This window comes from Gouania willdenowi, chromosome 20, assembly GCF_900634775.1.
Source record: "Gouania willdenowi chromosome 20, fGouWil2.1, whole genome shotgun sequence".
Lineage (NCBI taxonomy): Eukaryota > Metazoa > Chordata > Actinopteri > Blenniiformes > Gobiesocidae > Gouania > Gouania willdenowi.
Window position 1 is genome coordinate 14,538,512 of NC_041063.1, and position 26,433 is coordinate 14,564,944.

General features: G+C 36.5%; 1 protein-coding gene across 1 annotated transcript in view; it reads left to right on the forward strand.

Moving 5' to 3' along the window:
- Positions 1-806: 806 nt before the first annotated feature.
- ptprn2 (protein tyrosine phosphatase receptor type N2) overlaps positions 807-26,433 on the forward strand; it is a 150,576-nt gene continuing 124,949 nt past the window's right edge. Inside the window, exons 1-2 of the mRNA XM_028433952.1 lie at positions 807-1,104; positions 19,203-19,253. Coding sequence (XP_028289753.1) covers positions 1,020-1,104; positions 19,203-19,253 — 136 coding nt within the window. The 5' untranslated portion in view covers positions 807-1,019. The remainder of the gene's footprint in view (positions 1,105-19,202; positions 19,254-26,433) is intronic.

Here is a 26,433-nt window from a genome sequence, read left to right on the forward strand (position 1 = left end):
TGAAGCAGAGGGCTCCCCACATAACAGATAAACTTTAACTAAAGAGAACAGATGTCACCATGATCAGAAACAGAGCAGACATCAGGAGAAAAAAAAACACAAAAATGTAATAAAAAACAACTTATGATTGACTATTCACAAAGAAGTACATTTTGACACATTTTTTAAGGGACCTTGGGGTAAGTTGGAGCAAATTTATTCAATATCCTGGGATATTTATAACTTTGGTTATTGGCTATAAAGAAATTAAACCATTTTGATGTATTTTGGGACTAATTTGTGCATATATGTTGTTTTGTATTGTATGTTTTTATAGATTGATGTTGTGCCTTTACTCTGGGGGCCGCATGTGGCCCCCGGGCCATCTAACCAAGGGGTTCTCAACTGGTCTCACCCTGGGACCCACATTTTTCCACGTCCATTAAATTGCACCCCAGGTTTTTCAAAAATAGCTGTTGAAAATACACATTTTCTTTTTTAAAAACATACATCTATATATTTTCCTGTGCAACATGCACTTCACAGCATGCCTGTCAAAAGAAAAGTTTATTTCAAAATAAAAGACATACTTGAGACTCCAAGTATGTACTTATTTTTGATCAGCTATTCGCGACCCACTTTTGGGTCCCGACCCACCAGTTGAGAATCCCTGATCTAACCAATGCTGTTGGTCCTAATGCTATGGCTGATTGTTTCATGCAGTTTCTGATGGTGACAGGATGAGTGAGAGCTTTGTTTGTGTGCTCGCTGTGTTGCTCCCTCCATCCCTCTTTCTCTGTTTCAGGCTGCACGCATCTTCATCATCTTCTTCATCATCATCAGCACTCACCACGTGTTTGACGTCACAGCCTGAGGAGGGGCTGCTGTCTGTCTGGCTGCTGTTTGTGGTGCTGAAACAACGCCTGTGCTACTGTTCCGCCTCTTCCTCAGCTCGCACCGGGTCCTCTCCGAGCTGCCGGCCGGGGACATGCACTCGTAGCCCGGCTGTGTGATGGATTAGTGTCCGCTGGCCTGGAGCGATGCTTCCGCTGTGGCGTCCCGTTATCATCGCTGCCTTAGCGGCCGCTCTGTGGTCCTCACCTGCAAACACAGACAGAAAATTCGGTAAGCAAAGCCTCCTCCTCACTTCTTGTTGCACGCTGTGGTGATCCAGACTCTAATAAGGCCTTTGGACTTCACCTCAGCACTCAATGGGTCTTTGCAAAAGTTGGCTGGATTCTCAGGGAAGAATCAAGTAGAAAAGTTACATAATGTTCCAGGCCTGCTGGAGGAAAGGTTTCCTATGAGTTCCCCCCATCCATCCCACATCCACAAGTTCCTCAACTGGTGGATGGTGGGGCATAATTGGGCCAAAGATTCATTTTCATTTGGTCCTTTTAGAAATATCCATGGGCAAAAACAAGAAGAAAATAATAAGAAAACATCACGTGCTTTTCCTTTTTTCTTTTTCTTTTTTTTTCCGTGTGTATTTTTAATGCTAATATTTAGGGCTGGGTTAAAAAAAAAATAATTAATTAATCAATTTAGATCAATTTTCCTTTAATGGCCCGATAATAATAGACATAATATTGGCTTGGATTTATATAGTGCTTTTTTCGAGGATAGTCAAAGCGCGTTCCAGAAACCATTATTCATTCACCCCATTCACTCACATCAGTCGTACCGGTGGTGGTAAGCTACATTGTAGCCACAGATGCCCTGGGGCATACTGACAGAAGCATGAGTGAGTAAGTAAGTAAGTAAAATGTATTTGTGATTATTGTCTGTGAGAAGTGCTATACAAAGTGCTTCACAGTAGTAAAGTTAATAAGTATAATAGCATGTAATCAAGTAAATAGAATAAAGTACAACAATAAATAAATAAATAATGTCTATAATGTCCATGTCTGTATCTTTTATTGTCTTGAATGTATGAGGACTATATGAATGGAAAGTAGCTCAAGGCTTAATCTGGCACATTAACACAAAGTATTATACTGGTTATTATTATTATTATTATTAATGTGCACTGTCCTCTCCAAATAAACAAAGTAAAGCGTAGCTGCCATTTCACGCCTACGGCCCCTCTGACCACCACCAACATTCATGCACAACTCATACCCATTCATAGGAGGCAACATGGGTAAAGTGGCTTGCTCAAGGACACAACAACAATGACTTGGATAGCGCTGGATTCAAACCCCCAACCCTTTCTGTTAATGGACAACCCACTCTACCACTAAAATCAATAATTTAATATGTCTTTGTGTCATGCAATGCTTAATTCCTAATGTAAACATTCATATTTGAGTTACTTTCTACTATTTACAGCATTAGATCTCTGATATAGATCTTTTATTTTCAAGTCCAGATGGTACTGTGACTGACATATCCTTAAACTAATTAAATATTACATTAAATCACAAATCAAATCATATACATATATAGCAGCAATAGATGGTGGTAAATTAGTACATTTGTTTTGATGATTTGTTTACTCAAAATTATATAACTTTATTTAATCAATACGAGGATTTTTCCCTTCACCAATCTCAAAATAAGTTTGTCAAAAGTGCTCAGTATTAGTTATTATCAATTCAAACAGTGAACACAATCTGTCCCTAATCTCACATTCTCCTTGATTTGGGGCTAGTTTGTTGTACCTGCAGAGAATGAGTAATCCAAACTCTAGAATATTCCCATTCACCCCCAACAACTGTATCATCCACCATGCCATGCCCCCACTCGTGTTCATGCATAAAAAAATAGATAAATAAATACTCACGCATGCCCTGAAGGAGCATTCAATTTTAAAACAAGCTAAATATTTAATCTCATCTTCTGCCTCCCCAGGAAACAGCCTGGATGTCTCATACTATGGCAGACTTGGCTTTCATTTGTACTCCCCTTCATTTGTTCTCACGCACACACACAAACAATGCACCGTGATCTGAGAAAGAATGGCAGATGTCCACACTAGTGTGAGAAATCAGAGCTGCCATTGTGATAATTTTGTGGAAATGGATCAGATATGAAAGAAAAGATCACCACTCCTTACTTATTATTACACCTGCAGTCACGCCTATACCGGTCCCAAGCATACGACAGCCTGTAGTTTATGATGAGGGATACGGACGTACAGGGTGATGATTCCCACATGCTGTGTGTGAGCTGCATCACAGCCTGTATATTTAGAACAAGAAGGTGTTCCTCCTCGTCTGTCGTCACGCTTTCGTCTCCACACCCAAACATGTACGTTTTGCACTCGCCAGTTGACGAAAGGCTTATTGCTTCCTTGTAAATTGGTCAATTTATGCTTAAAATGCTTGTGATCGTGAATGAGTCACGCCTGCTTCCCCCAGGAAATGGGGGGGGGGGCTTTTTCTTTCATTTAATTCTGAGTCTATTTTTCCTGGGTGTGTGAAAGAGGTCTCCAGTGTCGGTGTGGTTAGGAGTTGGAGATGGTTATTGTTTTTAATAAGGCCCACTGCGTATAACTGCTGTGATGGATCAAGGATGTGATGCCTGTGTAGACGTCTGCATGGGGCGATAATAAACACGGGGTGTGTAAATATAGTATTTGCGTGGGTACCGTCTTCCTGCGCGTCTGAGAGCGCCGAAAAAAAAAAAAAAAAAAAAAAAAAGCCAGACGAGGAGAACTAATAAGTCTGCAGCTGCACGCTCTGATTATACAAATAGAATATAGGTCATTAAACAGTGATGTGAATTTTGCGCTATGCTTAAGACTTGTCCCACTGTCAGATAAGCACAAACTCCCGATGCATTTTCAGTAAAAGCCCGTTCTATTGTTATTTACAAGGCTGTGAATCATAACGGGTGCAGGCAGTAAAAATCCAATCCACACTGCACACGTTAGAGCTGCTTTCTGTTCTGCCTTCCAGAGCGCAGCAACAAACTGGTAAATCAAACAATAACCCAGTTATGTTGACGTCTACTGGTGCTGCTCTGTGGGCCATAGGGCAACAACCAGGCCTGGAATGATTTGTCGAATAAACCGGTTCAGAAATTTAGTCAAGCATCGTATAATTAGTGCTATTTCCGCCCCCTGCCCTTGCTTTTGCTACTGAACTGTTGCCATGGTTACCCCCCAAAAAAAGAAGAAGCATGAAGCAGTCTGCTGAGCGTGGCCGAACTAGAAGCGAAAGTTTACAAAAAAGAAAAAGAAAAGACAGCAAGTGTCTAAAGTGCGGGACCACTACACACACACACACGCCTAGCATTAGCTTTAGCAGCATTAGCTTTAGCAGCACCTCAACAGGAAGCGTCCATTAAAAGCAGCTGAACACATCAAAGCACAGTACCGACAAGTCAGACCTTTTTTTTTTTTTATCTTCAAAACGCATTTACACTAAATCAAGGCAGAGATATGTGTGTAATTATGTGTCAAAAACAACGATGCACTTAACATAAGTTGGTCTATTTAATTGTATATAAAACTAAAGCCACCGTGAGTAACTGGACGTGTTTCTGCTTGGCACGCCTCACTGACATTTAACCAGGGTCAGTTCAGCTGTGGTTTGCTCCGAGGCATAAAATCACGTGTACGCTCTGTCATTTCAAATGTAATATTCATGTTTGCATATGAAAAAAAACAATATCAAAAAATAGCATAAAAATGAAAATGTCATTGATAAATATTGACAAAACAATTTGATAGCAATAACTTCTTAGGAAATAATCTTTAAATTAAGCTGTATTTGTTAATATTATTTATGGTTGGACACACCCCTAACTAGCTACAAGCTTTGTACAGCCATTAAATTTAAGTTGTGTTTTATTTTTTAAGTTAAATGTCTAGTTTATACATTTTTGTTGTTGCACTTTTGCTTTACCACAATTTAGCAGTGAAGTTGTGTTTATTTATGTGCAATGTTTATTTAAGTAATGCCAATTTAAAAAGTCAAGTAAAATATTTCTGGTAGGTTCTTGTTTATTTGTTTTATGCAATTTAAAAAAAAAAAAGCTTAAAAGGATTTTTGTGTCGCGTAAATTTGTTAGTTATGGAATAAGATCAAGAAGCATAAAGACTGTCATTTCTCTTATATGATTAATTGATTATTCATAAAAACAAAACAAAAAACAATACATTAAGAGATTACTATAACCACATTGTCTGTCAGGCCTGAATTAGGTCTACAAGCTTTCACCTCTGTGTTTGCACGTTTTCATGTGTCCCTTAACAGGTATACAGCCTGCTTTGTGAGTGGAGTTTCAATTTGGAAAATAATGAACAACAACATGCCAGAAAAATACACTATATCAGAGGCACCAGCCTGGTATTAGCAAGAGCAAAATACAACACGGTTACAGCCTTCCTGTCTGCTTTAGTCCCAGTGTGACCACCAGTGTGATCAACAGGTAAAATACTAATAGAAAGATGTGCTTACACACTGGGGTAGCTCACTTTGTACAAAAAAAATGTAATAAATAGATAAAATCAATTGAGGAAATAGATGAAGTATTTCCACATGATATTTTGTCTGAATTAGATTTTATACCACACCCAAAGCTAGAGGTCAAACGATATATTGGCCGGCCGATATATCGGGCCAATATATGGACTTGTTTCCAGATAGAGCATTGACCAATTATTTTTTTTATTTTTATTGACTTATCAGTTGATTTTAATTATTTACTATCATGTGGTAGTGTGCTTTATTCTGTGGTGACCTGTTTGTCTTTGATACTTGAAATCAAGATGCTGGAACCAGCAGTTTGCACTGAAACCACTTTTCTGGTTACTGTTTGATTGTATATTTAAAAATATTTTTGTGAACTGAATTACTAGATACTTTAAGTTAAGAAAGAAGCTTGAAATAATTTAAACCGGCTCCTTGCACGTTGCACATTGTTGTCGTGCTTTACTGCTTCTTACCCGTGCTGTACTTTTTATTTTACTTGGTTCTGTACGGGTATATTTAAAGTTCAATAAATGTTAAGAGTTCTATTGGTGTCTTTAGTTTAATTTCAAATATTTACATTTATATCATATGAGTGTTTCAATTGTTTTTCATAATGAATGGGCTTTAAACAAAAAGTATATCTTCCAAAATCGGTTTTAGATAGCGGCCATCGGCTGAATTTAAAAAAACAAAAAAACGCTATTTGCCTTTGAAAAGCCATAATAATAACTTCATGGTTCAGCACCTTGTTTCCTTTAAACTGGCTTTGGCCTTCGTTTCTCCTTGATCGCTTCACAGTTTCCACACCAAGGACGTTGACAGAACAAGTCATGGACAGGTTATCACGTTCAACATGTGTTAAAAGTGAAGTGACAGACAAATAAACCCTGACGTTACTTCTTTAGGGTGCAATTGATTGTTGTATAAGGGAAAGTGCTACTGTAAGTCATTACAACAAATAATAGGCAAACCGTAATATGACGATTAAAGGATTAAATAGTGTGAGTGAGTTGTGTAGCGTAGCTTGTTTAGGGGATGGTATAATTTTGCTTTCCATGCTGTTCAGCGACTTCTAAAATGTGTATTTGAATACAAAATAAGCTATATAAAAATATATATATCGATATAGGCAATATTGTCATTTTCTATACTGCAAAAAATGCAAATCTCGATATATTGCCCAGCTCTAGTTAAGAGGACACAGTAATCCATCTAACTCTGCTTTTCATGCTGTTCTGAGAAGTAGAGAAAGCAGCGACTCCTACAATATAAATATATAAAATCAGCAATAAAAAAACATGTATATTTATACTAGGGCTGGGCAATATATCGTAATTCGACATATATCTAGCTTTTTTTTTTTTTTAGTTGGTTTTATACAATCACACAAGTATTTCATACTATTCATTGAGTGCAGTCAAACAGTATCCTTTACAATTTTAACATATTTCTGACATATACATTTTTTTTTAGCTTATTTTGTATTAAAATACTCATTTTAGGAGTCGCTGCTTTCTCTACTTCTCAGAACAGCGTTAAAAGCACAGTTAGATGGATTACTGAGTGTGTCCTATATCCCAGACCTTCCACTAAACAAGCCACACTACAGAACTCACTCACACGTGCTGTCCCTTAGAGGAAAAATAGACTAAAGTGGAACATATTGAGCAGCTGTTGGTTCATAAATCATAAATTTAATCCAGAATTGTCTTTCTGGTCAGATTTTATTGAGTTAAAAACATTGAGATTTATATCGTATATCATTTTGAGAAAAAATATCAAGATATGAGTTTTGATCTATCGCCCAGCCCTAATTGATATAGGCAATATCGTCATTTTTTATATCGCCAAAATAGAAAATTAATATATCTTGACTCTTGATGTATCGTCCAGCCCTACTAACTGCTATCCTGTTAGAGCTGACTCAACACTGATATGGAAATTTGCGAGTTTCAAGTATTGATTGTGTCACTTCTCATCCAAACCCACCAAAGAGACTCACTGAGTGGAAGAGAATGTATTGATAGGTGACACTACTGCTTATCTTCTGTGTCCACGCTCACTCTGAGCTTAAGGATTGCACTGCTGGGTCTTCATTAAAGCTACCAATCAGCTGCCATCGCCTAACGCACCCAGACACGTTCGATTTTGATTCATCGCTTGCTGAGCTGTGTCGCGCCTCGAGCTTCCGTCATCCAACGGAAATCAGGACGGAGCGGAGATATCAAATATCTTATAGTGGATATAAATCACCTGAGGGCAGATTGAACTGTTTGGTAATATCAGGATGGATGTTTTACTACATTGCGGATTATGGATAAGCAGTGGATCCAGGTGCGTCAGATGACTTGTTTCATTTGTAGTGTCTTTTACTTCATGGTGCTATGGGTGGGTTGCTAGGACACGCCTTTGTTCTCTCAGGACCAGGTAACGGTTACACAGGGGTTTTTCCCCAGACACAGCATGCTAAGCTAGCGTATGACAATGTCACTCTTATTTTTAGTGAATTAAAGTGAATGCAGTTTTTTTTTAAAATATACAGTATGATAAACAGAGCTGTAAAAGTTAAAGTAATATAGGTCAATGAGGACAGGGATGCACTAAGAGTTTTTTCAGGAAGTGTCAAAAGAATATTCTAAATGTATTTTATCAGTAAAGGTTTTTTGGGGTCAGATTAAAGCAGTCACGATTAGGCTTTTTCTTAGTCCTAATGCAAGTTTTGGATTAACTCAAAGGGCCGATTTTAGCCGATTAATCGATATCGGTTAATCGGCTAATCTTTGTGCATCTTTCTGCATTATAAGATGCCATTTTTGAAAAAAATGAAACGACAACACTCGGAGAAGTCACTAGTTCATATTTGTTCTTTTTTTTTTAAATGTATTCATGATTACTGTTTGAGATTTTAACAACTTTATTTTATTTATATTGTGTTTCGGAAATACAGTTTGCACAAGTTTGGCTTTTTTTAAAATTTTTTATCTGTGGCTTTACAGGGGGCGTGGCCAGCCTGAGAGAACTCTCAAGTTGGCCACGCTCAAAAGGACACATAAAGCGATCTGTAGATGCCTCTGAGGAAGACTGACAGTTGGCAGTCGAAACATGTCGGGAGATCAAAAGTTAAATTCTAAGTAAATTTCCTGAAAAAGTTGTCTGAATAAATGAAACCTGAGTGGGGATCTATTTAGCGACGGGGAACTGGCCGCTCCCTCTGCCTCTGCACATGGCAGTGCAGGGCTGAGTTGTTCTTGTTGCCAATTCCATCTTTAAAATGACAGTTGTCAGCAGCTGCGGCATTTGGTGCAAGAGTGATTCATTCGTTTGATGTGAGAATACTGAGTCGTCGTCTGTTATTAAGTGCAGTGTGTGTTTCCATTAATTCATGCAAATAAACAGCAAACAATGTCATAAACAACCTCTTCTCAGCAGCAGTGAACCACATCCAGATGGAGAAATCTTGATTTTAAGCAGCTTTGTATGACGATAGATGATGATATGGTGATAAATGGAGGACCGATGAGGCTTTTCAGGCTTTGCTATATTTTGTCGACAGCTGGAGGAAATGAATGTGTTTGCCTTTTTGTTAATTTAATGTCGTCGATGCGTGGATGATTTTAGATTAAAAAACACACAGGGTTGAGGGCCTGTGTTAAAAAAAAAAAAAGATATTATTGTAGGATAGGACCAATATTCTCGGATCGATTCAAAATGCATCCATATCCATTTTTTATTTTTATTCTAATGTTTTACCTTTATTTAACCAGTAAAGTCTTTTCCACTGCAGGAGACATTGTAACTGCACAAAGAAGTGCTCTGAAACCTGGACATGTTGACCTGCTTGTGTTTTTTTTTAATAAAATCTAAAAAGAAAGTACTAACTTTCTGCATTTATTTGTTGTTCTAGGTCCTTCCGGATCCAAAAAAAGTACCTTTTTAATGAAGAAAACACAGTGTATACAATTCTATACAGTTAATATTATTAATACGGATAATGTCATGTAAAGAATATTCTTTTTAGACAATGTATTTGAAGGGCTACAAAAAAAAACTTGATACCACATAATGTCAGTCAACACATGCTAATTAATTGCTCATTTCTTGCCACATATCAAGGATGCATATTTAGCTGGCGTGTTGGCAAAATAAATGAATCTGTCCCCATACAATTAAAATGCATATTTATTCCAGAATAGTCTTTTAGTTGGTTTAGTTATCTTACCAGGGATTTAAAATTTAAGATTAACCACAGGTGCAGGGGAAGTTAATGGTCTGTAGATGTTTCAGGAGGTGAATTAGGAAGGTGCTGAGTCATTGCACAATGTGATTTATTTTTAGGTTGACAACTCGTTATATCGTGATTTTATTTGGTGTCAAAATCATTAATCATCAATACCCTCTGTAAGAAAATAATTATTTATTTCAATATTTTTTGAAAGCTATAGGGAGCCCTTGCAAAAGAGTCAAAGAGCCACAAGAGGCTCCAGAGCCACAGGTTGCGGACCCCTGGTATAGACATATACCTCAGTTAAGTTGCACTAAAGCCACAGGCAGATTGTATGTTATTTTTTTATTTTAAGTTGTTGGCACATTGCGTCGTTAAAGCCAATGTTTTGAGTGTAAAATATGCCAATAAAATATATTTCATACATAATGTTCTCATGAGGGTGTACACATTTACAGATTCATTTCTTAGGTCATATATCTAAAAAAAGAAATTGCAAAAATCGCCTTATACTATATTGTATCGTGACATATGTATCAGGGTACGTATCGTATCGCCAGATGCCAGGCAATACACAACCCTAATTGTCATTGCACACAGTACCTTTCAATTCTGGTGGATTTTTTATTTTATTTTTATCTTATGCCTTATTTTACAATTGCTGCATTTTGAAACGCTAAAATAAATGTATAGTTGCACAGAGACATTTGTTGGTTAGGCAGTGCTGCTCACGCTTGCATGTCTTCCTCCCGCTGTGTGAAGAACGCGCACGCTCCTGTTGTTCCCACCTCAGCATACACTCGAGCTTTGCTGCTTCGTGACACATTGAATGTGAAAACGTCCCGGAGTTCCAAAAGGACTATTACACAGCTCTCTTCAGCTGTTCCAAGCGTTCATATAGAGTGAGTGTGAAGGTCACTCTAATGTAATGCTTTTAATGAGTAGTATACAATAGGATGATAATGAGATGCTAGCAGAGCAAAGGGATTCATCTATGCTATCTGGTTTTTGATTAAAGATGCAATATGCCTGTTTGTTCTTTGGGTGATGTTGATTATTGCAATGGGGAAATTAAAAAAAAGATGAAGAATGTGTGAGAGACACTGTTGATCTGATAATAGCTGTATTTTCCTGTTTTTCCAGAATAATTAATGTGACCTGTACCTAATGAACAGAGCGTTGGTGGATTAGTAACATTTTTCTGCCTAATTTGCTAAAGATCAATCCACTGTGTTGTGCTAATGAGACAACGGTATTTTTAGTGAAAATGTAAAATGCTGATGTTTGACTGGGAATGTGATTACAGTTTTGAACCCCATAAGATTGGGTTTAATTGGATGCATCATCCATCAGCAGTCAAATTAGCAAAGAGCTATTAGCTAAAAGATCATTAACCCTGAAAACTGATACATATCTTCTCTAAAGAGTGATAGCAAGTTTAACATTTCTCTGTTTTTGACGGTTTGTTTGTTAAAAATCACTGACGTTTTTTGTTGTTGTTGGTTTTGTTTTTAGCTACAATGTGTTTTTTTTGTTGTTGTTTTTTGGTCGTTAGCATCTGAGTAGAGATGTTTGATATTGGCTTTTTTTTTTTCATTTCTTTTTTCGCTGATATCCGATATGCTAATTATATTCAACACAAAATTTCTGATTTTAACCAATATTAATATATATACATACGTCCACACAAACCTAATTTCTGTTTTTAGGTCTTATTTTATATATATAACTGAGGAGACTCGCTGCAGGGAATACAAGCTTGTGTCCTGTAGCCATCTCTGATTGGTCAGCAGCCCAGGAAAGCGGTTCTTGGCGATTCTGATTGGTGAACATAATGTATTTATCACTCAAATGATGGAGACTAAAGAAAAAACCTCACCATCTATACCGCATAAAAGCTCAGAAATCACAGTTGCAGGGGTTGGCCTGTGGTGTGACTGATAACTGGCCCAAACTTCTTCGACTTCAATCAAACTATTGTACGGGGTACGCCCAGCCCAAGAAGATAAATTGTCTACTTCCAATTCTGATACTTGCCTGCGGGTAAGCTGTTTGCAGCAACAGCAGGCCTGCTAAATTAGACCTGTCACTAACTTTAGGCCAGGAGCCAGGTTCACACCTATTTTTTGCTATTATCCCGTTTTCAATATCATATACCTTGGGCCATCACGAGTTGATAACGACCACACCAAGGTCGTTTTGTGTGTTTTAGGACTCGTTTCTTGTGTTTTTTTGTTGTTGTTTTTTGTGTTTTGGAGTCCTATTGTGGAGTCAGCATCAAACAAAAAAAAAACAGAACAAACAAAAGTCAATTATCTAACTAATGAGCCAAAGGTTGAAGCTAAAGCTTATTTACACCTACCCCATCACAGCAAACAAAACAAGACTGAGTATAAACTACACTGATAAATAGGAGTGTGACGATATCTCGATACGGCGATATATCGAGATTATTTTTATCTATTTTTTTCTTTTCGCACGATCGATTATCGATATGTATCGATTTATTTATTTTTTTCAAAGCCTTTTCTGCTTTTTCACTAAAATGCGCAGCAAGGTCTTCACAGGAATGTTGTCACTGTTGAAGGAACCAATATTTAGTTTACTGGAATATTGCACTATAATGATGTCACAAAGACCCTATTTTTTGTTTACAGAAAACACTATTGGAGATAGTTATTTGTTTACGTTGGTATGTTGACACTTATTTACAGAAATGTTGCACTAAAATAGTGTCACTGTTCATAGGACACTTTTTCAATTCATTGACTTTCAGAGATATAAATAAAAAAATATTTTTTTTCATTTAATCTTTTTTTTCTTGTTATGCTATGGATTATCGTAGATTGATTTCTGATCCATATATTGATAATCGCAGTATCATCATATTGTGAGATCATTGTTACTGTGAGCGTTGTATCGTGTATCGTATCGTGAGGTACCCAGAGGTTCCCACCCCTACTGAGAAATGGGATTACTCTTGTCATATATTTTCTCAAAGCTTTTCAATTAAAACATCCAGGGAAAAAGGTAGAGAGAAAAAACTTACAATATCATGTGAGCAGAGCCAAATAAATATCCGTGTCGATGCACAAATGTACACACACTTGGCTTATGTTCACAGAAATGTTTGAGAATGAATGATCTGAGCCTTTGAGGGTATTTTTCTAACCTTCATTTGCATTTCAGCTGGACAATAGAGCTGTAACTCTGTGCCAACCCTGGCTTTAATTGAAGTTCAGCTGGCACTCAGAAGTCAAACATGGAACCTCATTTGGAGGACAAAAGATTATTTTCAGGGCCAGGTTTTCTCGGTTCGCCGTTGAGTTCCTTGGCACTTGAGAATGACACATATCTGTTCAATTTGCCGTGGCCTGCACTTCAAAGACTCAATCACACCTCAGAAGTGGGAGAAAAATCAAACGTATGAAGCACGAGGCGTAGGTCAGAGAAAAGGTCGACGCGTCCTATTTCTGGGTCCTTCGTTACCACAGTGATGCTGCCATCTTTAATTCATGGTGCGGGTCTCGGCTGTCGCCCGGAGCTGATAGCTGAATAACTGAGAGTACCTAGTCTGCATGGGAAGTCTCAGAGCGCTGTCATTGGTTGGCCTGATATTAGTTTCATGTTTGATCTTGTCTGACCACCAGTTTAAGCGGCCAAGGCTCCTCGGATTCATGCTTTCAGACCCTTGCCGATTATTTCCTGAATTATTGAGATTCGACATTTAGAGTGCGAATCAAAAAAAAAAAAAATAGACGCTTCACTCCAACCGATTGTCATTTTCGCCGTTTGCTCATAGGTTTTCACCGTTGTGCACAAATGCTAGTGAAATAAAGCCGTGTCACGTAAAACAAACAACTCTTTGGTGTAAATGAGACGATAAAACAATGCAATGGGAGCATCTACAGAAAGTTTCATCACGACAATGACCTAATTGATCGGATCGGCAAAATACATTACAGCCGATCACAGTAATTGCATAAAATGCTAAATATATAGCCGATCAGATCTGTGTAAAGCCTAATTTCAGTGATATTTTTCTCTTTTCTTTTTTAAAGTAATAAATGGTTTATTTTAAGAAGAATGATTAATGAGACAATTGAAAAATACCATAGTGTGGAACAAAATACTACTGCAGTCTGTCTCATCAGTTACATTAAAGAAGGGTTGGTAAAATAATTAAAAAACAACTTTTTTGTCCCAATTAGAATTTTGAGTCTTTCACATTATTGTTAAAGATTTGAGATAATAAAATGTCATCCATTGCTCTTCATGAATATTTTACTAATCATATTTTACAAAATGTTTAAAGTGTTTTCAAAACACTTTAAAAGGAGCCACTACTTAACTACACATGAAAAAGGGAATAAAATGTGTGTTCCTAAAATGAGAAAAAGTTTTACAAAGCTAATCTAACCTATTGTCAAATTTCTCTCTAAGTTTTTAAATAAAGAAGAAATATTTTCCCTACATATTTTTTATATTAAGTATAGTATTTTTATTCAAATGGCGTAAACTCAAGTGTGAAATTGAACATGGAATGCTTAGCCAGTGTAAACATACATAAAGACAAATGTATTGTGAGCATTTATTTTTTGAACTGTTCAAAACTGTGTTAATGTGTGGAAGCAAAGTGCTCCAGACTTGATAAACAAATCTCAGCTTAGCCACAGATGTGTCATGGAACTGAGAGAAGCTCGGAGCCATCTTTAATTATAGCATATGAGTGTCTTCATGACACAAGCTGTTTGGTTCTGTGGACAGCATGTCTTTCTGATGCTAATTTGGTTGTAAGGGATGTTTTTTTCCCCACTTCTGCGACCTCTTTTTAAATTACTTGCACTTTAATAGCCCATGGGTCTGTTTAAAATGTCTTTTGGCTGAAAGAACGAGTGTGTAATGATCAAAATTACAAAAAAAAAAAAGAAGCACATAGTTATAATAACCATTTTTGTGGCCCTGCTGGGGAGAATAATTGCAGCTGACTTTGGATGAGCCTATTGTTGCTGCCAACGCTCCCAGCTTCTACTTTGACCCACAGCTTTTGTGTGGCATTGTGTTTAGGGCCAACCACCTGTGAGGGAATGGGGGAAAACAAAATATTTGTTTAGGCTTGAGGTATGGGTATAAGTTAAAGTAGCCCAGAGATTTTCAGATTTGAATCACTTTTGCAGATTTTCACACTGGAGGTCTTGGCGGCTCTTTACGATAAGACTATTTTGGAAGTATAGATTGCATGTCAAAACATAGAAAACATGTGTCTCAAGCAGAAAACTCCAATGCTGCTTTGCCATTTGCTGCAAAGTGATGAGGCAAGTAGGGTTCATGATGGGGGGGTGGGTGGTTTCCCTGCTGTGTGACTCAAGGCCTCTCAGAGATCTAGGGCGCAAGTAATTGATCTAGATTTCTATTTTTGCTGAATTCTCCTAAAGTGTTTTCATCTGAAGTGTCATGTGGATAGCCCATGTCATTTGGTGAGATTTAGTGGAGAAAAAAAAAAAAAAAAAACCCTTAAAATTGCAGCTCTGCATGTGCTGCTGACCCTCTGGACCCTCCATGCTTTAAACTAGGTCACACCGACTGTGTTTATAGCACAAGCTACTTCACATTTAGAGCACCTTGAGGTAATTCTCCTTGTACCTCGTCCAATGGTTTATTTTAGCCTTGATTGATTTGAACAAGTCCAACCCACAGCATAGACGTAGCAGTTTTCTATTGTAAAAAAGCACCATATCGCTCTTAAACGGAAGCAAGAAATCTATGTAAATCATATTTTTGTGCTTTTGTACTTTTTGTATAAATATTGTTTAGTTTATTGTTTTATTTTACTCATTTACTATATTTTTTATGATAAATACTGTGTGTGTGTGTGCGTGTGCATGTGTGTAACTTTTTTGTGAGGGGATTGGTCCACAACACGGCTCCACTATGATTATCGTTTGTTATGCGAAAGGGTGAGTGTTTCTTCTTATATTATTCTATGTGTTAAGATGCTAGCAGCTATAATGTAAACACACACACGGATGATGCGCTTGCGAGTTGCGACTTTGGTGTTGCAAAATGTTTATTTTTTTGTTGGTACTTCCGGGTCTCTTTTTTTTTTTATCTCTCAACAACCTGTGACAGATTATGCTTATGCGTGCGTGTGTAAGAGATAACACACGGAGAAGATGGAGGTAGCCACACACACACACACACACACACACAGTATTTATCATAAAAAAATATAGTAAATGAGTAAAATAAAACAAAAAACTAAACAATATTTATACAAAAAGTACAAAAGCACAAAAATATACAAAAAGTCTCCAAAAACACACAAAATGACTCCAAAAGACATTCATTACAGAAAAATACACCAAACGACAACAAAAATATGAAAATGACTCATAATACATAAAGCTAAATATTTATACACAAAATGACAACAGAAATGCACAAAACTACACCAAAAGAGATACAAAAATACACAAAATGACTCCAGAATCACACTAAAATGGTAACAAAAAACAATAATTATACAAAAAATGCACAAAAAGACAACTGAAAGATACAAAAATACACAAAATGACTCCAAAAAACATACATTACAGAATAATACAGCTTCTTTCCCTCTGCCACCATCCACATGAACACACCCCAAGTCACCCACTGAACCCCCACCCCCCCCCACCCGATCACCACCTCCACCAGCTTGATACCTGCTGCACTGTATATATATATTTATATTTATCCTTTATTCTCTATCTATCCTTTATTTATCGCTCATCCTTTATATTTATCATTATTATTATTATTATTGTTGCTGGGTTGTTCTTTGTTGTGTTGTTTTTATTTCTTTTATTTCTTTTTGTTGCTTGTTTTTGTGCACCAACCACCAAGTCAAATTCCTTGTACTGTCCTCAAAACTGTACATGGCAAATAAAACATTTCTGATTCTGATTCTGATTCTGATTCTAATACACCAAACAAAAAAAACATAAAAATGAGTTAAAAAAAACAAAAAAACAAACACATTTGTCACTTGTCCCATAGAATTAAATGAGGGACATTGCACATACTATTTTATTTTGCACCCACAAATATACCCCTTTATAACACTACAGAGTATGTACACTTCTTTGTACATCCAACCTTCAAACACACTCATTTGGCCATAATTGACAACTCTATTTAAGCTCCTCCCACTATATGAATACATACTTCCGACGGGCACTGCACTAGTAACTCTAAACAAGTGATAGAGGAGTAATTAAGGCAGTTAAATCACACCAGTAAATGCTATATGTAATGAAAATGTTTACATTTTTTAGGATGTTAAAGTTGATTAGCAACACAAAGCCTATGAAAACACTAAACAAAGAGCAGTTCATATTTTTAGTAATAAAATATGTTTTCGGTTACAAAATGCCAAAAGAGAACTTTGACATCATTTTCAGTCGTTTAAATCCCCCTCAAACATTGTACTTGATTGACACTCAATAGTTCCACTGAAGTGTCAGTGATCGATCTGTGGTAATGTTGACATGGCAACAGAGCCTCAGTGCTGAATAATAAATGTAGCATTTTTTCTCTCTGAAGGTTCTTTAGAATATATATATATATATTTTTTTTTTTATCCTGCTTGAGGTCATCAGTACCATCCATCCCATTGGATTCTAATTAAAAGGCACCATTTTAATCATCTCTGGCAGGGTGTCGGAGAAATAGGTGTACCCTTATCAATCCAATGTCTCCACCTATTACACACACACACACACACACCCCTAAGGTTTGACTGACATTGCTTGAATGGATGCACCCGTAGTTTAAAGTTATAATTAAAATTGTGGGATGACAAGCCCCATGAATTAAGTAGCAGAGTGATGAGGAGGTAAAGTTGAAAGGACTGAAGCTAATTGTGAAGCACTGATATGCTTGGTCCCAAAAGGATTACCTCACTAAAGCTAGAAGTAAATGCTCTACAATGTCCAAAACATCATGAGTTAAAGACAAAACAATCAAATTTAAGGTTACTGTAGAACTCCGTTTCACTCTTTAGTCTATTATATTGGCATCACTTTACTTAAATTAAAAGATTGAATTCCTAAAACTAATTTAGAAAAAGTGAGGTGCGTAAGAAAGGACAGTATTTTTTATTCTTTCATGCTTTTCTATTCAGTTTTACTGCATGTCATGTCTTGACATGCAATATTATTCAAATAAATTTAATTTGAAAAAAACCCTTTAAACTGTTATTGCAAAAGTTACGTTTTTCATTCCTCTGGGTAAATTAGGTCATCTCTATCGCTAAAGTTCCTTTGAAGCGAAAATTGAACACATTTCAACTACAATGATTGAGTCATGCCTGTTTGCATATTTTAACCTGTGTCTTTGTAAGAAATGATTTGTGTCAGTCGGTTACAGGTTTGGGGTAGGGTGTGTTTTAGCTTGAAATGGACGGACTGGTGCTTAGCTTTGTTTGCTGTAATGATGCATGCCCTGTGTGGCATGGAATGGCACTGAAGCTGGAAAAAAAAACTTTGATGGCACTGATTTAATCACTTTGAACTCTCCGATTCCTTGTATTCTTCTACAGGACTGAACCACCTTCCATTTCTGTGATGACGCCTCATGCTACATCATTAAATAGCCATTTTTGTGACATATTGAACCCATTATCTCAAAGAGGCCTAATTTGACACAATGTGCTCTCAGCTCCTAAAACACAGCTGCGCATGGTCTCGTTCTTGTTCTTGTTCTGTTCCACATAGATTTACAGAAATGAAGGATTTTGGTAAACCAAATGGTAGAAACCTCAACTATATATAACAGCCTAATAATTTACTCTTTCACTCTTGTCCTGATCTTTGCTGTCCAAAGTGATTAAGAGACTTCCAGCATTTATCTCTACTGTTTGTCCAGCTCGATCTTCATTTTTGGTCGCAACCTACTAATTTAAGTCCCTAGAGTCCACATGACTAGAGGGCAACATCCACATATATCTGCACCCGATTAGCTCAGAGAAGTCGCTAACCGAGATGGAAGGCTTGCTCTGACGTCAGAAGCTTCGTGTAATTCTTGTTGTGTTTCCGTTGCAGCAGAAGTCGTTAGATTCACTTGTGAGCTTATGATCCACCATCACTCATCCCCTGCATGAATGTCATCATTTATTTTCACCCATTGATCACATTCAAACCTTCAACTTTTTAAGGAAGAAAGGGAAACGTGCAGGATTACCTGTGCACAGAACAACCAGTCCTGCTCTGCTCACAGCCATCTGTGTATGTGTTAGCCTAGAACACCCATTCTCTGTGTGAGTGTTACATTTCATTAAAATTCATACAGCATTCATAAATAGAAATATTGCCCATGGAGTTTGGGGGGATTAGTGTCAGAGACAGCAGAGAAGTCCCACTAATTGATGACTGATGGCTTTTTGCTGTTTGTAGCATAGCCCACAGCCACTATTAATGTGCTACTAAGCTGTAACATTTGGCCAACACTGCATGACATTTTCTTTTTTTTTTTTTCTAATTGCCAGTTTAATATTTTTGCACTGCAACACTTTTAATTTTCTCTTCTTTAACCTGCAGGTTGTCTGTTTGAAGACGAGCTCTGTGCAACGTACGAGTTCTGCGTCAATGGTGAGTATGTTATCTAGACACATGGGTGCAAATGTTGTTTATTGTCTTTGAGATGATGAAAGGTCACCTAAGGGTGTAATGAAGCATTATAATGTGATGATTTGGGAGGGTAGAGCATGGGGTCTTTGTTTTGTGGGGCTCATGCCCTCACGGTATTAAAACCTGTGTGCTAGGTTAATGAGAATCTTCCCCACAATCGTAAACAGTGTTGGTGTCAGTAAAATGGTGGATAGTAACAAACTAAAATGCTAAATATATGTATATCTTTACGAGGGAATAGATTAACCTAAAGTGTCTTAAAAAGAAAGTTTTGTAGTTGTTGTGTTGGCTTCGACTCTTTGCATCTGCTGCTGGGGTTGAAAAACAAATTTTTTTTTAAACTGTACCTGTATCTAAAAGTTCTCAATCCTATCCGACTCTCAATCCAAAAGTTGTTCTCATCTGTTTCTGGTGTCCCAAACACCTGACCAAAGTGACATTTCTGGTGGTTTCCCAAATTGAAATGGTAACTTCAACGAAAACACCCGGATACAAAATACATTTCTAAGACCATAAACAAACCGGAACATAAATGGCATCAGGTGAATCACTGTCTTCCTTGTCTTACAAAGAAACACAAGAAATCATGGTAAGAATGAAGTAAAAACACTTCTGAAAAATCAGAAATATAACAAAAAACTTTCAACGATATTCCCAATCCCATAATGCAATGTAGTAACATTTTCCGAAGTTCAAGTCACATGACCATTTGTCAACAAACCCATTGTTTGTGAATGACAATTTGAACCTTCAATATTAGCTCGTTAGTAAATTCTTTCCTTTTTGGAAGAAATACCTTTAATTATTTAATCTTTGACGACTAGACTACCAGTATGCCTTTATCTGTGTTATCGTCCCCAGCAACTTTAAATAAATATAACCTCTCAATCTAGAGGCTTCTTCTAATGACCTTTACTCATTTGACCCTGATATTTACCACCAAGACCTTTTACAGACATGTAACGGTCTTTTTACGTACTGTAGTACTTCTATAACCTTTGGTAAAGTTAATCCCGAGTTACTTTTCCATTCATCCCAGTTCTATATCTTCTTTTCTTGGCCTAATCACCAGTCCACCACAGGGACGAACCAACAGAGACACATTCACATCTACTACTACATTCATTTTCAAGATAGTAATGGATTTTTCTTTTGGCTTGTGGGAAGAAACTGGATCACCTGGACCAAAAAACAAAACATGCTCGAGTAGAATCTGGTAGCTTAGTTGGTGCAACTTGACTTGAAGTTTTGCTTTAGGACGTTTCCATCCTCACCCAACAAACTTCTTCAGTTCTGAAATTGACTGGTGTAGCATCTGGAATTGATACTGTAGCGTTGATTAGCCTTGATTGACTTATTGTGTGGCTCATTAGCATACCACGGGGGCCCTGGTATCTGTTGATTGGTTGGTGTTACGGCGTCTGGGGAGTAAAGAGATGCTGTGATTGGATGATGAAAGCTATCAGTTTCTCCTACGTTTGGTATAAATCTTTAGCTCAAACTTGATTGTGTACATCTTCTGGAGCCCTTGTGATGATGGGAGTGGAAATGTGAAACAAAGTCTTTAAGAATGTTGAAATGTCATCCAGGGGATCCGTACACAAACAGGTGTTGACAAAATGGTTTTGCACATTGTGTACTGTCTGTTTCTATTCAGTTTAGAGCTGTGATTCATGTGTAAATAAGATTTAAAAAAAACAACTAGATGCTACACTGTAACATTGACAAAGAAACCATCCAAAACCTCAGAGGTTCCCTCATTTCATTCCCAAACCACACATGACTCCAATCTCTTATACAATCATCTGTGTCTGTCCCGGCGGTTGCTATGACAACATGTCACCTGATGTTTGGAAGAGTGAAATGTCGGGCCTTCTCTGAGCATGGCACTCGTGCGAATCACACAGCGGGCTGTAATTTTGAAGGGGATTGATAGCGTGTCGATATGAGAATCATCTTCACAACAGAGCCATTGGTTAATGAATTATCCTGCAGGGCGAGGTGTTTAGTATACAGCTGTGCACATGCAGTATACACAGGCTCCACACAGGCATGTTTGCATCTATCCCTGAGGGTTTTAGGTCTGAAAGCTTTGAGACTGTATTTTTTTTTCACGTGCACTTCACGCATTGTCTTCATTTTCATTGTAAGTTCGGTTTCTGAGAAATCAGACCGACAAAGAAAACATACCGTGACCTTTTCGAGACGAAACAAGGACACAGTATTATTTTATTATTACAAGTATCAAGATGAGAAGTAGCCTAGCTTTGTTTGTCACTCTGATGAAGGTCGACTGTTAGTTTGCGACAGTTAAAGCAAAGCTAAGGTACACACAGAATAATCAGTTAGTTTTCAGATTCTGAAAGGTTTCATGTATATAGTCTAGGGATGTAGCGATTCACTCAACTCCCGATACGATTCAATTCACGATACTGGGTTCACGATACGATTCTCTCACGATTTATTTTACAAAAGGGGATTGTGGACAAATGATGACTGAAAAATATTCCTTTATTTTTTTGGGGGAAAAAAAGTAGAAAATACTGTACTATTAATATTTTCCTTTTATATTTCATTGTCAAAAGAATCCCTTGATAAACTATTCAAAACAATGCAATTTAACTAAAAATAAATCTTGAATGAAATAAATAAAGGAATAATACAAATGAAGAAGAAGCCTATTAATTTAAATTCTGGTTCTATAGTAAACAATGCAAAACTACATAATAGTTCTTTTTCTTTTTAAAAGTGCAACTGAAAATATATTTTGTGCCTTAACAATTGGAATTTAAAAAAAAAAAAAAGTCTGCACTGTATTTACGTTAGATTTTTGTTTGGACCAGCAGAGGGCACTGGTAACCCAGTGGTAAGTTGGCATGCAGATATTATTGCAGTGAAGAAGAGATGCTATGCGTCAGCAGACAAAGCTAATAGAAAAACATGACTTTAACAGATATTCACGTACTATTACAGATATTATTTTGGTACTAAAGGGGTAAGGAATCATTTATGAACATGTTTAAGAGTAGAAGGCGGCCAGAAAGAAAGTAGTAGCAGATTTCGCCCACCTACAACACTTCTGGATGAGGATAAATATATAGCACAATCTGCTGTTTAAAAAAAGTACTGCGATTCAATTTTCAGAGCATCGATGTGAACCGTGATACCTATGAATCGATTTTTAACTGCCTTACGATTAATCGTTACATCCTTAATATAGTCTATTTTGTATCTAATTTGTTCAATTTAAACTTTAAAGCACTCATACATGCATTTAATAGTGTTATGAACATAAAGTCACTTAATAATCTGTTTTATGAACCAACATGGTCACCTGAATTTAGAATTGTGTGGGATCCTTTTTAGGTAACGTCAGCCTTTCTTTGCTTGGTTTTCTTTTACTCTGTTTCCAACGTCTGTAAAAGGGTGTGTTAGCCCTAAGAAGGGCTAACACACCCTTTTACAAATTGCCTGTGAGCTGCCTCTCACCCTCGTGCTAAACAGGGGAAGGACCGGGTGGAAGCCCCTCCCACTTGTGAGTGTGCACACCTGGTTCTTTTAATGACACAATGGCAGTGCATGCTGAGCAGCTACAGTGGAGAGAGTTCTGTTCCCTCAACTGGGATTGAACTTCGACGTGCAAAAGACTCTTTACATGATTGTATGGACAGCTGGTAAGCACTTCAGAATAACCACGGGCTGCTTAAAATCAAAAACAAAAAAGACATGCATTTCTTGTTCATTTATTTGTAAAGTTTGGCAAATTGTTTATTGTTAAGCAGGCAAATGCAAGTGTAGTTAAAACCACACTTGGTTAATGGGAAATAAAAATAAGCTGAGACAAAATGGTTAAAGGTAGTTGGTTAAATAAGAAGTTTAAGAATTTTCTACATTCATTAAAAATCCTGTGGTTTAAAACTGTTTGAAAATACCTGAGTTAAAGTATAAAGTGAACTTACTTTATAGTGTGGTTAGACAGAATGATGATTATAAATATTTGATTTGTTTCTTCGTTAAAACTTGGCAAATAAAAGCTAGACATACCGTACATGTTAAATACGTTTAAAGTACTTTGGCCAATCGGTAATGGAGAAAACGAATAAAGGTGTTCATTTTCCGTTTTTTGTTTCCTGTACCGAAGCAAAAGAGCTTGAATTTGAAAAACAAGGCATTTTCCGTTTTTTCATTTTGATTTTGGAAACAAATATCAAATAGTGTTTTTTTTTGTTTTTTTTTGTTTTTTTTTTTCGTTTTTCATGTTTTTGTTACATAATGAAAAACGATTGTTAAAATACAAGTTAGAATACTAAAAATAAGTGTGTGATTTAACAACTACTTTAAAGGCAGATGTAATTCCAAACTTCAATGTGTTTTTCTTCTCATTTAAAGATAAGAGGTAAAACTAGGACGCCAAAGAAATATTTAAAACAAGAAAAAGCCTTTAGACATATGGTTTAGAATTAGGAGAAATATGTTATGAAAAAGTTGCTTTAATCATGCTTTTTTATGAAAGGGGCAGCTAGCGGTCTTTTGGTCTTACAGCAAATTAATGAGGTAAACGTGGAGGCTTCTTTTCTTTTCATAATGACACCCTTAGAAAATGTAAGAAAGAGAAAACATTAATTATGCCCTCTGTAAATGTGGGGAACCCCAATGGAAGGAATGCTGAAACCTCACAAAAAAAAAAAAAACTTGTCTAACATGGAGAAATATGACTCAAATGCTCATTTCTTTCTCTGTTGCTTCTTGTCTTCTTGACACCTCACGATCCCTCATACAGTGACATTTAATTACACTAATTGCTTTTATACACTGGCCAAAAAGACTACTCTGTGATTAATGTTGTTTTTAATGTGCGAGTAATGAAGCAGTCTTTAGTGCCATGCAGACGGCACACTCTGTCGCTCTCTTTGGGACGAGCAGACAGATGATGAGTGGGAAGAACTGGGTCTGCCACTTCCACTCTTCCCCCAGCTCCCTGAAGGAGTAACCTGGTTTATTCTGGGCTAAGCCAAGCACTCTTTACCCAGGCTGTTGCCATGCAGGGTGGCTGAGGCCAGGGAGGCTTTGTGAGAGGACACACCTCATCATATCATTTCATACATCCTGTCATGTATGAAGGTTCTAAAAGATATTCACACATTTTGATCTAAATCTAATCAGAATGAGATGACTATTTGTGATTATAATTATTTTTTAAGCTACAATGTAGGACTGGACAATATACTGAGATTCCAGATATATAAAATTTTGGCAATACAGAAAATTACAATATCCCTTGTATCGATAATATATATATATTTTTTTTTTTTTTATTTTTAATATTAAAATACTTGTTTTAGGAGTTGCTGCTTTCACTACTTCTCAGAATAGCATGAAAAGCATAGTTAGATGGATTACTGAGTGCGTTCTAACGCAGACCTTCCCCTAATCAAGCCACACTACAGACCTCACTCACATGTGCTGTCCCTTAGAGGAGAAGAAGCCAAAATGGCACATATTGTGCAGCTGTTTGTTAATAAATGTGCCTGTGTGGCATTTTGCATCAGCAAATATAACCCCGAATTATTTTTCTGGTCAGACTATATTTCAATAAAAAATAACAAGATTTATATTAGGGGTGTCCCGATCCGATATCGGTCCAATATTAGCCTGAAAACAAAAAATCGGATATTGAGTTAAAATTTCCGATTTTTTTTTCTTTTTTTAATTTAGAAATTTTTTTTTTCTCAATTAATTTTTTATTACATTTTTTCAATTGTAGAATACTGTAGATATGATGTTGAAGGTTAAAATGATGTAACCAGTTGGTTAATAATAAATGGGTCAGTTTTTCTCATCCCTACTGTTGCTGACTATTGTTCTCTGTTTGAGTAACATCACTTGATCAAGCCTTTTCTAACATTTCACACTACAAAATAAGTAATTATATATTTTTTTTATTAAAAAAAAGAGAGAGAGAAAAAAAATAAAAAATTCCTAAAAAAACAAAACAAATGTATGATTCATGCTGATATCGACCGATACGCAAGGCTGCAATATCGGTATCATATCGAAAATGAAAAAGTTGTATCGGGGCATCTCTAATTTATATTGTACGTCGTCATTTTGAGGAAAAATATCAAATTGTGAGTGTTGGTCAAAATTGCCCAGCGCTACTACAAAGGCAAAACAAAAGATGGCTTTACAAAGTCCTCACTTTCTTGGCTATGCAACATGCTGTATATTTTAGATATATATTTGTCTATATTTTAGATTTTCATTTCACAGAAATAAACAAGCGACAATCTAAACCAAACCAAGCTTTTAAATTTACCGTAAACCTCCTCACTAACCAAATATGACAGTTGATTAAGTGTTCCTTTTGAGCTTTCAGATAACCCAGCTACGGCAACTTTCTTAAGCACCCTCATTTTAAGCTTTGCACTTCAACGCTCTGCTATAAAACATCTCCTGGCAAGTCTAAGGTGTTATTTGTTTGTTTGCCACTTGCGCCAATGATATAATAGCACTTTGCCCTGCATTGGGCTTGTTTCTCATCCATATATATATATATATATATATATATATATATAAATATATTATTTTTGGTGATTACAAAAAGATGGTAAAACTGCATCCACTGTAGTTTTAAGTGTTTGAAGGTAATTTTGATGTGCACTGCAATTTGTTTGCAACAAATAAAGTCCGTATTGGGCTGTCACTACAAATTTTTAGCGCTTATGTGAATCTTCCATAATGCTATTTTATTCATAGGTTTTTCTAGATAATATGTGTAATAAACTTTAGAAATATATTCTAATTTTTTTTATTATTTTTTAATACTTTTTATTTACAATTTTATATTACATGGACAACAAGTAAGAAAAAATAAATAAATAAATAAATAAATAAAAAAAAAAATAATAATAATAATAAAAAATAATAATAATAATTTTAAATAAATAATTAAAGAAAAAGAAAATATATTCTAATTTAATGCATCCCGCTGGAGTCTGCGGCTTTACTCGTGTTATCAGCTCACAGAAAGTCCAGCAGATAAGTGCTCCACCTTTCCCTCGGGGTTCCCGTTGGCTCCTATTAAACACTTAACCAACAGTGTTGATTGATCTGTGGTTATCTGGCCTCCACATAGGCCAAC